At 57.8% G+C, this 14,332-nt stretch overlaps 1 protein-coding gene across 1 annotated transcript in view; it reads left to right on the top strand.

Moving 5' to 3' along the window:
• Positions 1 to 14,332, top strand: part of SHANK2 (SH3 and multiple ankyrin repeat domains 2) — a 457,530-nt gene that overhangs the window by 124,020 nt on the left and 319,178 nt on the right. Inside the window, exon 9 of the mRNA XM_068555086.1 lies at positions 141 to 207. Coding sequence (XP_068411187.1) covers positions 141 to 207 — 67 coding nt within the window. The remainder of the gene's footprint in view (positions 1 to 140; positions 208 to 14,332) is intronic.

The raw sequence follows: 14,332 nt of genomic DNA, 5'->3' as shown, positions 1-14,332 counted from the left end.
ATCTCAATAAACCAGAAAAAAGGGAGTATCTCTTGTTTTTCAAAAAGGAAGTTCTGTTTGGGCTCATTCTGCTGTCAGGCCGTCAGGATGTGGAAGAGTGTCCTGCACTCGGCGCTTTAACGTGATTCTCTCTCTTGCAGGTGGCGATCATAGCTGGTAACTTCGAGCTGGCTGAGTACATCAAGAACCACAAGGAAACCGACATTGGTGAGTAGGCCCGTGGCGAATGAACTGTGAGGGGTTCCGTTTGATTGGTCGCCTCGTTAGATTGGTTCAGAGTCTGCTTTTAACAAAACTTCACGGAAAGCAGAGTGCTAGCATCTTCTCCGCCTCTGTTGCTCCGGTTTCTTAACTCTTGGCAGGGTTGGGGTAAGGAAAACCTTAGACGTCAGGCGAGGACGCTGGCGGTGGCTGCAGGGCATTGCTCGCCATCCAGAGAACCAGATCACTTTGCAACTCATGGAGATGGGCTTATGGGAAGACTCTGTAACGTACATGATTCCATTCAAAGTAAGAGATGGCAACGACATGAAACAGGAAAGAGCCAGGGACATCCCCTCCCCTCCCTCCTCTGCATCCCTCCCACTGTCTGCTGATGACCACTCCCCTTTCTAGTACCCCTCGTGCCAACCAGGAGGACTGTCTCTGGGGCTCCTCCCCTCTCCCATCGCCCTGCCGGCGGCTGGGCCCAGTCTTGCATCTTGGAAGAGCCCGCTGGCCTGTTTCCTCCAGCCCCGGGCTTACACAGGACATGCAGCGGGGAGCAATCCTACTGGACCAGCAGCGGTGAGATTTCAAGATGGTGCCATCCCATCGGGGGGGGTGGGGTGGGCAGCGGGGCTCCAGGGCGCCTGGAGAAGTAGCCAGATGGCGTCTGTGTCTTGTTGCCTGTGCCCCTCACCCTGAGTTTGGGGCTGGGGGCGAGCGATACCGTGTGTTTGGCTGTCCAGTCTTTGCCGTGTCGAGTGTCTGGCGGGCGCCCGCCTGCCCCTGAGAATCACACAAGGATGTGGAGCTGGATGCCTGCTTGCCTCATCCGGTCCCCTGGGCCGAGCATCGGGGCCCCCCAGAGGCTGCGCCCGATGCTGACGCGAGCCCTCCCGCGAGCCGGGGCGGACCTCCTAATTGCTCTGAGATCCGGGCCTCTGCCACGGCCACATCAGCATCTTCCTAAGCACATCGTGCAGATGGGCGAGTTCACGCCCGCAAAGTGCTTTAGGAAATGAACTGAGCTCTACAACTCTAACCACCACCCCCCTAAGACGAGAGAGCAGTACAGTCAGACAGGGTTGGCTTGAGGTGTAAAAATACCGGTTCCTGTGAAGGGAATGGGAGCTCTGTTGAGCGGGGCAGGCATCCAAGAAGACAGGTGTGCAGGCCCCAAGCACGACCGCGGGATGGTCAATGGCCCCAAGGACCCCTGGATCTCCGAGTTTCTGCGATGGTGACAAACTTGGGGCTACCTACCCTCGTTGTTTTCACTTTCCCTTGCCTGGGGCCCACACGCCAGGGGGAGGCGTGAAGTGGTTTCCTTACCCAGCTGTCGGAAGGGAGCCGAGAGAAACTAGGGACTCCACCCCCTGCCCCCAAGCCCTGCCCTACACATTCATACCCCTCCCCACCCCAGCCATGAACCCATCCTGCTCAAAAAGTGCCCATGTTAAAACCCAGGTCGGGGAGGTTCCTGGCTTGTCTCTCCCATTTCCTATCTGGGATGCAAACACCTCTCTACAAACAGGTTTTCTTATTATAAAAATAATACCTGTTTGTTGGGTGAACACATTTTAATTACCACTCACCCGATCGAATCAATGATTTCTTTAAACTGTAAAGGGCTTGCCCTGTCGAGAGATGGGGTAGTCACGGTGGGTGCGAGCGACTTCCGTGTGTCATCGTGCGGGGATTGAGGTTTGAGGTCTGCCTGCTGTACCTTTGTAGACGCCCTGGGGCTCAGTGAGGATGCGGGGTGGCTTTTCCTATCAATCCATGCCCCTCGTTACCTGCGCCGTGGGCTTTCCCTGGCGTGTCCCAAAGGGAAAGGATAGTACGGAAAATCTGCTTCCCTGCCGGGTCCTTTCAGCATCTCCAAAGAAGGGGAAAAAAGAGTCCTCTGCTTTCCTCTGGGTCGTCTGACTCAGCATCTGTGATCGTGAACTAGCAAACTGTGCCGTTTAAGTGGATTCTATTGAAAATTTCAGAGAGGCGATGAAGGGCACGGAAGCTGTGGGTCCCTCGTGGGTGCAGATGTCACTCAGTGCATTCATTCTCAGACGCACAGTAAATCCATCCTAAGATCCCGATTCAGCGTCGTGTTAACTAAACCTCGAGGTTTGAACCCGGTTGTTTGCTCTGTGCCCTGAGGCCCCCCCAGCTTTGCATCTCCCCTCGTTACCGGCGAGGCTGGATGCTGGGCGTGGTGGGGGGGAGGGTCTGGCGCTGTCCCACCCCCCGTGTGAGTCTGGCTAAGTCCCGCGTGCGGGTCGGTGCCTGCCATCTCAGAAAGCCGCCCTGCCTCTGGGGGAAGGAATAAGCCCAGGGAAACAGCCAACCCTTTCTGAGCCTGCGAGCCCAGCATCACATGCTCCTCCAAGGATGTGGTCGCTGTCTGCGTGTGACCAAGGACGAAGCTGACATGGGACGTGGCACTTGGGTTGAGTTTCCCCCGAAGCAGACCTTGAGGCAAGGATTTGAGGGAAGTGGTTTGCCGTGGAGGTGGTGCCAGGCGGCAGCAGTGGGAGCACGGAGAGTAAGTCTAGAAGGGACAGGACGCCAGCTCAGGTGCCTTAACGAGCAGGTACCGCAGGCACCTGAGACCCAGTCCCATCAGGACCTCCGGGGGTGTCGCGGGAGCGCGCCTTGGCCTTGTCTCACCCCAGGGGCGAGGTGACTTGTATATTTACCCACCAGGTCAAGTTCCTGTTAGTTCAGGCCTGCTCCGTGCCAGGGAGGACCCTCCTCGGGGAGACACAGGTGCCCGTAGGGGCAAGTGGCCCACGTACCCGGCGCACTGAGCGCCAGTGGGTGTGGGCAGGGCTCCAGTGGCATCTCCCAGGCGGGACTCTCCCAGAACCATGTGGTAGAGTGATTGGCTGGGCCAGGCCTTGAAGCCAGGCTCACATGACTCTGGGGGGCTCTGGGCTCTTCACCGCCAGTCTCCCTGCCTCCCTGTGAGCCTAGAACAGGGGGCTGCACGCCAGGGCTTCAGGCAGCAACGCAGGCTGGGGCAGGGGAGGTTGGGGGTCTTCACACAGGCTGGCGCTGGAACCGGGGCTGGACGCGTGGGTGGAGGGAGGGAGAGGGAAGAAGAGGGTTCTTGGGTCCCAGACCGCTGACAGGGGATGGTCCCACAGGAAGTTCTCCTCTGGGCCTCCTGGTTCAGGCTTAGCGCTCTGTGGCGGCCAGAGTTGAGCATCGCTCCGCCGAACTCTGCTCCCCAGGTGGGCTGAGAGGGCAGGGGAGGAGGAGGACACTTCGGGGGCAGCGTGAGGCTGGGCCTGGGGGCTGCAGAGGGGTCATCCGAGAATCAGTAGGGCTAGGACTGAGGTACGGGCCCTGCAGACCAGCAGCCCCGAGCTGTGCCGTCAGGACGACCCCGGAAAAGGCTTCGCGGCTCAGGCAGGCCTCTCACCGCCCGTGTGTGAGTTTTCAGGGGGGAAATCCTGCCCTAGAGCCTCCCTGTCTTCATCCAAGGCCCAGGTTAAGCCCTCACCTATGGAGTCCATTGTTTTCTCTCCTAGTCCTGATTCCTCCCTGGCTTCCACATTTAGTTTTCACATTTCAAAGAGAAACGTCTAGCCTGATGCTTCTCTCCCACTGTGACATATTCAAGGGCACCGGGACCGCTTCTCCCCTGCGTGGTCAGGGTCCTCAGGAGGCCTTGCCGAGGAAGGACACGGCCTGCAAGCTGCTCTCTGGAGGAGGGACAGAGAACAGGAGGCAGGAGGACAAGCTTTGGGGATAGAGCCACCTCCGTGGGGCGACCGAAGGGAAGAGTTCTGACAGGAAAACCTCAGAAGTCATTGGTCCAGAACTCCGACACCCCTGCCCCCCAGTTCGTTCCAGTCTCGAGGAGAATTCACGCCTCCGGGAAAGGCGGAGACAGCCTTTCTCCCCGCTGTGCTGTGCTTGAACACCCCTGGAAGGCCTGGGAGGAGGTGAACTGGCAAGTTCCTAAGGGGCCTCCTCTTTCCCCTCCGCCGCCGTCCTTCCAGGAGCATTTCTTGGTGCATTCTCTCCCCTTGGGCCCCCTGCTCATCTGGGGCTTCGGAAACATTCGTTTGTCCCAGGCCTGGCCCTTTAGGAGCTGATGACACAGAGGGCGATGTCCTCCTTGCCTCCCTGCCCCCGGGGTTCAGGAGTTTGTTGAAAGGACCGCAGACCCCGGACCTTCCAAACCGGGAACTGCCAATCAACCGCTGTCCCAGGGAGAACGGCGCACGTCTGCTCAGAAAAGCAGCTCCCCATGCACTCGGCCTCTGTGATTGTTGCATCCACCCCGCTTCCCCCATGTCCCCGTCCCCAGGCACCTCGGCTGCTTCTTCGTCCCCCACCCCAGCCAGCCTTCTGTGTTTCTGGCAGTCGATCCCCTAGATGGGGAGTACTTTCCTGTTCCTGACTGTTCTTGATGCGCCGACAGAAACCCTCCGAGGCTCCCCAGTGGCCAGCAGCGCGTGCCAGGTGTGGGTGCCCCTGGGGAGCTTGTGTAGAAAGCAGGTGCTCAGAGCAGCCCCTCCCCACCGAGAACCTGACCCAGGAGGTCTGGGGTGGCCCCTGCCATCGCCGTTTTCCATCCTCCAGCAGTTCTGACGCTGGACCTCTGAGCCCCAGTCTACCTCTGCTTCCCGGGACCCTCCAGGCCTGCCTGCCCTGCCCCCATCTCTGGTCGGCTTGCACAGAACACGAGGATGGGGCTGCCATAACAAAATGCCACCAACTGGGTGGCTTCAAACAGCCGAAATGTATTCTCTCGCGGTTCTGGAGGCTGGAAGTCCAAAGCCAAGGTGTCGGCAGGGCTGTTTGCCTCTGGATGCTCCAGGTCAGGTTCCTTCCTTGCCTCTCTCCCAGCTTCTGATGGTAGCTGCCAGTGCTTGGCATTCCTGGGGCCAAGGAGATGCCTCCCTGCTCCTTCACACCGCCTTCCTCTCTGCCGTGTCTCAGATCTCCTCTGCTTCCTCTGGTAAGGCCATCAGCCTCTATATTTAGGGCCCACCCGAAATCCGGGACCATCTCTCCTTGAGATCCTGAAATTAATTACATCTGCAAAGACCCTACTTCCAAATAAGGTCCCCATGATAGGATCCAGGGATTAGGACTCGGACACGTCTTCTGGGGGCTGCTATCAACCCCCTGGAGGGCACTCTCATTGCTGTATGACTGTCGCTCTGGGCTGTTACAGTGCCTGGCGCACAGTGGGGCCTCAGTAAATGTCCGTTGAATGAGTGACCCCCTCCCCCGCCGGTGTTCCCACTCCGCATTCAGCCCCTTCCCGCCCGCTCTTCTTGACATAAAATCCCGATTTCCCGGCACCTGGAGTGGGGTGTCAAGGAGCCGAGCCCTTGTGGGCAAATCGATTCCTGGCTTGGATGTGTTTGCCCGAGTGGAATGTTCTCTGCCCCCCAAGCATCGTCAGGGGCGGGGGCAGGGGGCAGTGGGTCGTGCTGGGGGCAGTGCTCTCTGCCCACACAGCAGGTCTTCCTGGGGCCACATGAGATTGGGGGTCTCCAGTTGGTCGTGTGTGAGGCTCCCTGGCCACATGGCTTTTCCGCTCCAGCTTCTGTGGCTTGGCTCCCCTGACCCCTGTGACCTGGGAGGGTGCTGTCAGAGTCTTTCTTGGTCAGGGCTATCTTTCGTCTGCCCCCGGACTCTTGAGTGTTAGGTGTCTGGTATGATTGCTGGGGAACTTCACAGGCCGTTTGCCTCTTGTTGCAGCCTCAGGAATCACGGTCGGGGTGCTGGAGAGGGATGGGGCAGGGGCCGTATTTCTACCTTATGATCTTCAGCAAAATTTGACTTAATAAGCTGTACCGCAGCATAGCAGCAATCCAGAAGAATGGGGACTCACGTCCTGTATCTGAGGCTGCTGGCTCTTGCCTCTGTCAGGAGGTGCCCGTGGTGCTTGCTAGCAGGCTTGTGTTTATCAGACATTTAGTGGGGCTCAGTGGGGGCTGGGACACCATTCTGGAGAACACAGCTTCACACGTCAGGATCCTGAACTCAGAGGAAATGAAGGTAAGACTCACCTTTGCCTAAATCGTGTTGGGTTGCATTTCTGAAGGTAAACATGGTGGAAGGATCCCCCAGATTCCAAGTTAGGCGTGGGGTTGATTTTGGTGTTCAGAGTGAGCACATTGAAATGCTACACATTTTCCTGACTTTCTACATGCAGCCTAATCAATGGGATGCCTTTCTGAAAAAGTCCCTTTAACGGCTCGAATATCCCCCCCGCCTCAAGCCACCTTCGTGGAGCCAGCCTTCGTTTTCCAGACACAAAAGTGCCCCGCCGAGAAATCAGGGCACTGAGGAAACTCCGCTGTGGCTCTAGGGGAAGACGCTAACCGTATTGAAACACAGGAGGTGATTCATGGGCCCTCCGAGGTCTGTAGAATCCGGAAGTGGATCCAGCTCGCCGTGTAGATAGAACCCTATCCCTTTAAAAGAGAGATTGCATCTTGTCGTGAAGCGTTCTGTTCACAGCCCGGCCAGCATGTATGTTGCTGCTCACCGGAGCTGTGGTTCATTTTTTTTTTTTTTTTTTTTTAAACTCCCTTCCTCTTTAAAAAAATTAAACGTGACCTCCATTTGGTTATCTCATTTGCTTACTCAGAGAAAGTGATGGTTTAAAAGCGAGCGTGAATACCCAAGTTAATCTTGCTTGTTGTCATCCATTGCTGAGCTGCGGCTGAGTCCATGAGCCCAGCAGGTCTTAAAAGCTTTTGCCATCGAGCATTTGCGATGGCTTCTGTAGGATGGAGGTCCCCCAAAGCAAGGCTGTTGGGGAGCTGGGGAGCTCGAATCCGAAATAGTCATGCAAAGATTAAGCATGTTGCAAGCTGATGAGCTTTGGACTGGGATAACCTATTTTTTACCACCTTTGTTATTTTTGTTTTTGCCTGGCTCTGTGGGGAGATGCAGTGTCAGATGGATTAAATGACATGGGTTGTTCTTCTTCAGCGGAACAAGGTTTGTTTTCCTATATCTTGTCCTTCCGCAGCTACGGGGAGAGAAGCGAGAGGTTTTGCTTTTTTAAATGAAGTCCATTGAGCTGATGTGTGAGTTTGGGTGTCTGACGAGCCGCCCAAGGATCGCTTGGATACTGTTGCTAGGTTTCGAGACGGAGTGGCTATGTAATTACGTTTTAGTTATGTATAGATGATGAAGAGAGGGAGGTGTTTTCAAACAGATTTCTTAATGCATTATTCTGGGGGGGGCGGTGTGTGTGTGTTTATGTGTGAGAATGTAAAATCTGTGCTGATATGGAGCCATGATGCTTTAAAAAATAATAATAATACCTGCTTGGTAGCTATTCACCTGCTGTGAAATAAAATAGATCCGATTTGAAAGCAGCATTCAGATTTCCTGGCATTTGGACTGTAAAATATGCTACTTACCATGAAACGTAGCAATGATATTAAGTATGCACGGCATCCTTTGTTTGCATGCAGAGCCGGCAGGTCCTGGGGAAAACCCACCGTTCTAACCTGCTTCATGTCATCAGATTGGCTCGTTTGGGGTCGGCACTGCCGAGTCTTCCCCTTGTGAGCTTACAGAACGAGCCTTCCCAAGGAAAGCTGGGCTAGTTTGTTCCCTAGAATGATGCGGCCCTCACAGCTGTTGCCTGGATGCCCAGAGAATATTTTCAAAGCAAGTTGCTGAGGGAGGGAGGCGTGATAAAGCCTCAGCAGACAGAGCAGCCTGAGCAGATGCGAGCAGCCCGCTGTCGCCCCGTCACGGCTGATTCTGCTCCCGTGTCACCGCCCTCTCGGGGCTGAGGGAGCTGTGTGGTGCGGGCGGGCCACCCGTGCCGGATGCCTCGTCCAGCCGGGTGCGCGTGGCTCCCTCCTTGCCGTGTCCGGTGCCGCCAGCCCCCCTCTTCTGTGTGCCGCCCGGGGTCTCCATCGTCCCGCTCTGGGTGTGTGGTCATGTGCTCGCTGCTGTAGCTCCCCTCCCCTCCCCCAGGCATAGCTGTCTCCGACTTTATCCCCAAATCCTGGAACATAGCTGATGCTCTGGGACGCAAGCTAAGGGGATGCCCGTTTGTGACCCGCACGAGGGTTGCTCTTGTGTTCTGTCGGGATGGCCGACTCCCAGCCCTGATGTCTGGTGAGTGTCCATTGGGGATCCACGGTGGCCTTGGTCTGTCCCAGATGCTCTGTTCACTGGACTCCCGGGGACACTCGTCGTCTTGGTCCCGAGAGGGTGCAGCAGCGGCCGTGAGGCCTTGACCTCCTGTGCCCGGTGTGTTTGCCCTGCTTTGTCGTTATTGCCCGTGTTCTGCCCCTGGGGCTCTCCCTGGCCCCTTCACATGCATGCGGCCTTGGAACGCTGCCTGGTGGAGGCCCGGGCTGGGGACGCGTCCTCCAAGGGGTCCCCGGCTGTGATGGCCCCCCGTGCAGGGGATGTACGTGGCTGCCGGAGCACGTGTCCCACCAGAGGTGCTCAGAGGATCCGCCCACCTCTGCCTGCACACTTCTACTCCTCCCCGTCCTCTGGGTTGAACTGGTCCCCAAACCTGAGCCTTTCTCGGCTATTTGTTTCCCGCTCCTGTGCAGTTTGGGCCCCTGGGGAAGACCCCTCCCCGACTCCATCCCCTGCAGACAAGCGGGAGCCCCAGAGACCCCCCCCATCTCCCCCCGGCCTCAACCACACATTCTCTGCACAACTGCCTTCAAGGTGAGCACCTGCCCGTGCCGTGGCTCCCGAGCGCCTCAGGCCCCAGCGCCTTTTATAACCATTATCGCGTAGCACCGCCTTCATTGTCCGAGAGTGAGATTCATAGAGAACATAACCTAACACACACATGGAATTTTTAAAAATCGGCGTAACATCCTAACTGTCCTGTAAGGAGCGGAAGGCAGAGAGGGATGGGCGGGGAGGTGGCCTGCGCGTCCGCGAGAGGGTGTCCCACGCAGCAGGGCCCAGGCCAGGGGTGGCGCTCTTCCCCTCCAAGCGCACTCAGCCTCATGTCCCTGAGCGCCTCGGGCAGCTGTGACCCCAGGAGGGCCCGCCAGCCACTGGTGCCGCGGTTTCCTGAAATCGTGAGCTGTGCTTGGCAAGGTTCCGGACCAAACACCACGAACGCTATTCCACTTACGTAGCGGCTGCATTTCCGGAGAACTCAGTGAATATCCGTGCAGAAGGCAGTGTGTCTGTTGAGTCGGGGTGGGCGGGAGGTTATGCTCAGATAAACAGGCTTTGCGTCTCTACGAACGTCTGGAGGGTCACTCACAACTCATTGACTGTCACACGACTGCTGGACATTTAGGGAGTCTGACCCCTGCCCACCCCCTGTAACAATTACCCACCCCCGACCAACTACGGGAACGACCCCCAAGGCCCCTGCAGCAGGGTGGACACCGGCCCGTGTGGGAACCATAGCTGCGGTCCTGACGGGGTGGTCCCGGGCACAGGTGGAAGGCACCCCGGGACTGCAGGCCGCTGCACCTCTGCATTCCCTCTCCAGGGGGGCTCCTCTCCGACCCCGAGCACCCACTGCATGTGATCCTTGGACCTGCTTCCAAGACCCGGCCTCTGAGCCCGTGTCCTGGGACACACGTCTCAGCCCAGGCCCATCCTTTCCTTTCTCTGAGGCTGTGCTCAGACCCAGTGGAAGTGGGTCCGAGAGCGGGAAGGAGTGAGTGAGTGCCCTAGGGTCCCTGGCTTTGCCACTCATCCTGCTTCCTGCAGCTCTGCTGGGCCTCCCCTCCCCTCTCCCGGCCCCCGGGTCCTCTCGGCCGGGCTCTGGCTTTTCTCCACCCGACGCCATTCTTCTCCCGCCGTGACTGTCCTCCTGGTGGACATCGTGTCCCAGCTGAAGGGCTGGACTTTTGGTGGTCGATTCCCTGCAGATGGAGAATGTCTATGCCTGTGGGAGGGAGTGGGGAGGGGCTGAAGCCAGCGTTAGAGGCAGCGAATCCCAATGGGCTGTAGAGTCGGGATGGCTCCCTGGAGGAGGAGGCAACAGGCTGTCTTGCTCTGAACAGCAGAAACAGTTAGTGCTGTGTCAGTGCCCTTTCATGCCTGGATCGCACTCACTGCTTTTGTTCGGTCCCTGCCAGCGAGGTGGCACTGTTGCTGTCCCCATTTCACAGATGAGGACAGTGAGGCTCCCAGACTCAGAAATGCGTTCCACGTCGAGGTCACAGGGAGCTGGGGTTTGGACCGAGCCACCCTTAGCTGCCACGATGCTGTCCTTGACCCTTTGTGCATCCTGGACCCTCCCTCTCCCCTCCCGAGTTTGCCGCTCACCCCGCTCACCGGCAGTCCTGCCTCCTGGGGGGTCGGCAGGCAGCTCCCCAAGGCTGCGCACAGAGGAGCACTTCCCCGCGGACAAGCCGCCACCTTCCAGGAGGGCCCCGAGGGCACCCGTCCTTCCCCCACCCCCAGTGCTCTTGGCTGATTTTACCAGCACCTTCTGGGTTCTGCCTGCCGAGCCCATGCCCCCTCTGCACCCACCAGCCCAGTGGCCCCGGCCCCGGTCTGTCTCCCATTGACACCAGGTCAACGGGAGCTGGTGCAGGCTCCCGTCCCAGAGCCGGCACAGCGGTGACGGGACCTTCCAAGGAGAGCAGCCCTTGGCCAATTCCAGCCTGGGCTCTTTATCTGAGCCATTTCATCCAGGAAAACCGGTTTCCCTGCTGCTCCGAGATGTGCCTTAACGAGTGGCCTGTAGGACGAGGAACAGTGGTACTTACCTCTGGCTCACCCAGCACCTCTCCACCTGCTCGTCCCTCAGGATCCCTTCCTCTTCCTTCCCCTCGACCACCTCCCCCTCCCCCTCCTCCTCCATGCTGGCTGACCTGTGCCCTAACTCTGGTCCTCAGTATGTCCCTCTAGGGGGTGGTTTTCAAACTCTGCTTTAGCACTAGTGAGTTAAGTGCATCTGTGTCACAGATAAAGGATCCAGTACAGCCGAAGGAGACCAGGGCTCTGGAACGCACTGCCCACCCTTAATTCCCACGTCTGGGGAGAAGGTCTAGTGGGACCTCCTGAAAAGAGGACAGGCCAGGCTCCTCGGAGAGTCACCTCTGCCTTAAGGTTTGCACGCGCCCTCCCCCCGCAGTCTTCATGGTGACAGCTGTAGAAGGTCGGGGTGTTTTCGGAAGTAGTTGTCTTTTGAGGGGGTGACAGTTGGTGACCCCAGGGAAACCCAGACTCAGAACGTGAAGGAGTCCAGAGGAACCTTACAGACGCCTCCAGAAACCCAGGCCGCCCCCAGGAGGTCCCGTGCCTGGCCTGAGTTGGGGGGCGGGGGCGAGAAGCCTCCTTGCCAGCAGGATGCCCGTCATCAGGAAGCAGTGGGACCCCGACCCGGGGCCCCACGTTCTGGGGACGGGAACCTGTGATTCAGAGAGCCAGGGCTCTCACAAGGCTGCTCCGCTCGGTCAGTGGCACCAGGAGCTGCATCTTTTCACCCCAGCCCGGGGCACTCCCTGTGGGGTCGAAGGACCAGCCAGAGCAGACGGCCCTCGGCTCCCCCAGGCACGCACCCCCAGGCCGCACTAGGAAGACCCGTCCACCTCCAGGTGGAAATTCCTCGATGCCGCCCACCTGGGCCGCTTCCACGCGGCTCAGACGGCTGCTGGCCCACCCGCCTGCGGCCCTCTGTCCACCCACCGCCTTTCCCAGGGCACCTTTGCCTCCTCCGTGGGTCACCCCCGCCTTCCCCGTGGTTCTCCCAGCAGGGGCCCTACCCTGCCACGTTTTCTCCCGTTTGCAGGATTCCCTTCTGCATTCAGAGTAGAAGCTTATTTCCCAGAAATCGGGGTGCACGGTCCCCTGGGCTCTATGGGGTGCTCCCGAGACCAGGCTTTGGACCACTCGCCGTCCTTTACCACCGTAGCGAGAGTGCTGTGTCCCATCTGGGCTCTGCTCTGACCCCTCACCTACGACCTTCCGTTGTAGGGTCCCTGACTCACCAAGCCTCGGCGCGACTACAGGACCCCAGACAAGGTCCCCGTCAGGCTGGTGTCCTGATGCCAGGAGAGGGGGTCCCTCCCCTGGTGTCCTGCTTTTAAGGACCCATCCGTTCTCAGCAAGCCTGGCAAAGCCCCACGTGGCCTTTAGGGAAAACACGCACACCCCGGAATTTCTGGACTTTCTGGCGTAGAACCACCTGGAGGGTGCACATCTCAACTATGTCAGGAAACAGGCACAGGAAGCTTCCTTGTCGGGAAGGCGCGAAGGTGGCTGGGTAGTGGGACCAGAAGAAACATTAGGCCAAGTGCCAGGAGGACATGGGTTCCAGCTGGACTCATCTGTGGGACCTTGGGGGAGCCCCAGCCTCTCTCCTGATCTCAGCAGCCACTGCAGGTGTGAGCGCTGTCTCCACTCTGTCCCACGGCTGCACTGGGGGCTCTTTTATGATTAGAGCTGAGCCCAAATTCAAATAGAGAGAACTAAGTGTCTTGTCTTGAAGTTCTTCGTGGCTTTGCAAGTGTTTGATCTCATACGCAGGCTGAGGGCTTAGAAGACTGTGTGGGGTAGAATTCGACTGAATGCAGAAAAAGGTTTCTATTCTGGGTTTAATGAGAGGGAGTGGAAAGACGCTTGAGGTGGCTTTCGAGAAAGAAGAATTGTCCACATGGGCACAGAAGAGGTGCCGATTTTAGCCAAGCTAGAAGGGACACATTGATGCTAAGGGAGCATCAGGTGGTCAGAAGGGAGGCCGAAGAAGAGAAAATCATCCTGTCTTGGCTCATGGGGTGATGAGTGTCAAGTTCTCAGTCATCCGGGTCCAGGCACAAAACAGACATCAATTTACACTCATCCCTGGGGCCATTGGCCACACGGGGTGCCCTGACCAAGGAGGCCACCCAGATGGGGGCGTCTCCAGGAAAAGGACGATAAGTAGACCCAGAAAGCGTTTTCCTTCCCCTGGACCAGAACTTTGGGAAGTCCACGGGGGTCCTCCGCGGGAGAGCTGGGAAGGGAAGTCTGGAAAAATACCACGGCCTGGAGGGGCAGGGTGCGGCCAGAGCTGGGCTGAGGGCAGGGAACCAGCCCTTCCCTTAAATCACGGTGCCATCATTCGTTGTTGGCCGATGGCCGGTTCTAGGTTCTGTGGTCACCCTGCAGCCAGCGGGGTGGGGAAGGATGCTGGACCAGAGAAGGGCAGGTGCCAAGTGCTGGTGAGCACAGTAGGCGGTTCCTACAGAAATTTGGCTCAGGCAGCTTGATGACTTCCCCAGGATCCCATGCTCATCGCTGGGGTGAGGTCGGGGTTCAAGCCCAGGTCTCCGACTCTGCCTCTTATCCGTCACATGCCCTGCTTTCTTGTAGAGTTTTCCAGCTAGTGGAAGACAAATTCGACATGGATGTGCTCCAGAAGGGGAAAAAAATTTCAGAACACTGTGTTTTGCTCCTTTTGTTACGAATTTATCAATGTCCTTTTTGGTGCCCAGAACAGATACTAAAATATCGATGAGGAAGAGTGATGACAAAATTGTGTGACCAAGGGCTTGGGGTGGGAGTGGGGGGCAGGCGATAATGTTTGCTCAGTTCTCGCTGGGGCCACGCTTAGATCCGCTCCGCCAGGTGGACAGATCCCAGACAGCACCAAAGCTGGTGTGAAGGGCTCCGAGTCCTTCTGGAATTCTCCAAGGCTGGGGGGGTAAGGGCACTTGTCAGTGTTCAGATGGACCAGGCTAAGAGGCAGTCAGAGCATTGGGGGGGGGGCCATGCCTGTGGCCCCAAGAGAGGACGTCCTGCCTCTAAATGCTTGCTCGGCTGGCTTGTTTCAGTAGAAGTCACCACCGTCGCTCAGAGCTAGGGACACCTGTGGTTGGCAACGAGGTCCTTGGTGTCCATTGCCTGTAGGGCCTGGGACAGAGTGGGCATCCAGTAAACGTCGGGTGACATATTTAGAAGTATATTCTCTTCATTCCGTCAAAGGCATGCTTTGTATTGAAGCCCTGCATCCCCTACCCCCGCCCAGACCCTGCCGTCTTTCTGGCCACACGTGTTTCTGTCACCGACCGTCCAGTGTCGGTGAGGATGGTTTGTCCATCGTGCTGACCACAGGTCACTGGTGCTGGGAACAAACCCAATTTTGTCTTCTCGGCGTCGCCATTTAGCATCCTGGCCCCGTGGGATGTTCTCAAACAACAGCAAAGTT

The sequence above is a fragment of the Eschrichtius robustus genome, chromosome 11, assembly GCF_028021215.1.
Source record: "Eschrichtius robustus isolate mEscRob2 chromosome 11, mEscRob2.pri, whole genome shotgun sequence".
Taxonomy (NCBI): Eukaryota; Metazoa; Chordata; class Mammalia; order Artiodactyla; family Eschrichtiidae; genus Eschrichtius; species Eschrichtius robustus.
This window is presented reverse-complemented; position numbering and strand designations above follow the sequence as displayed.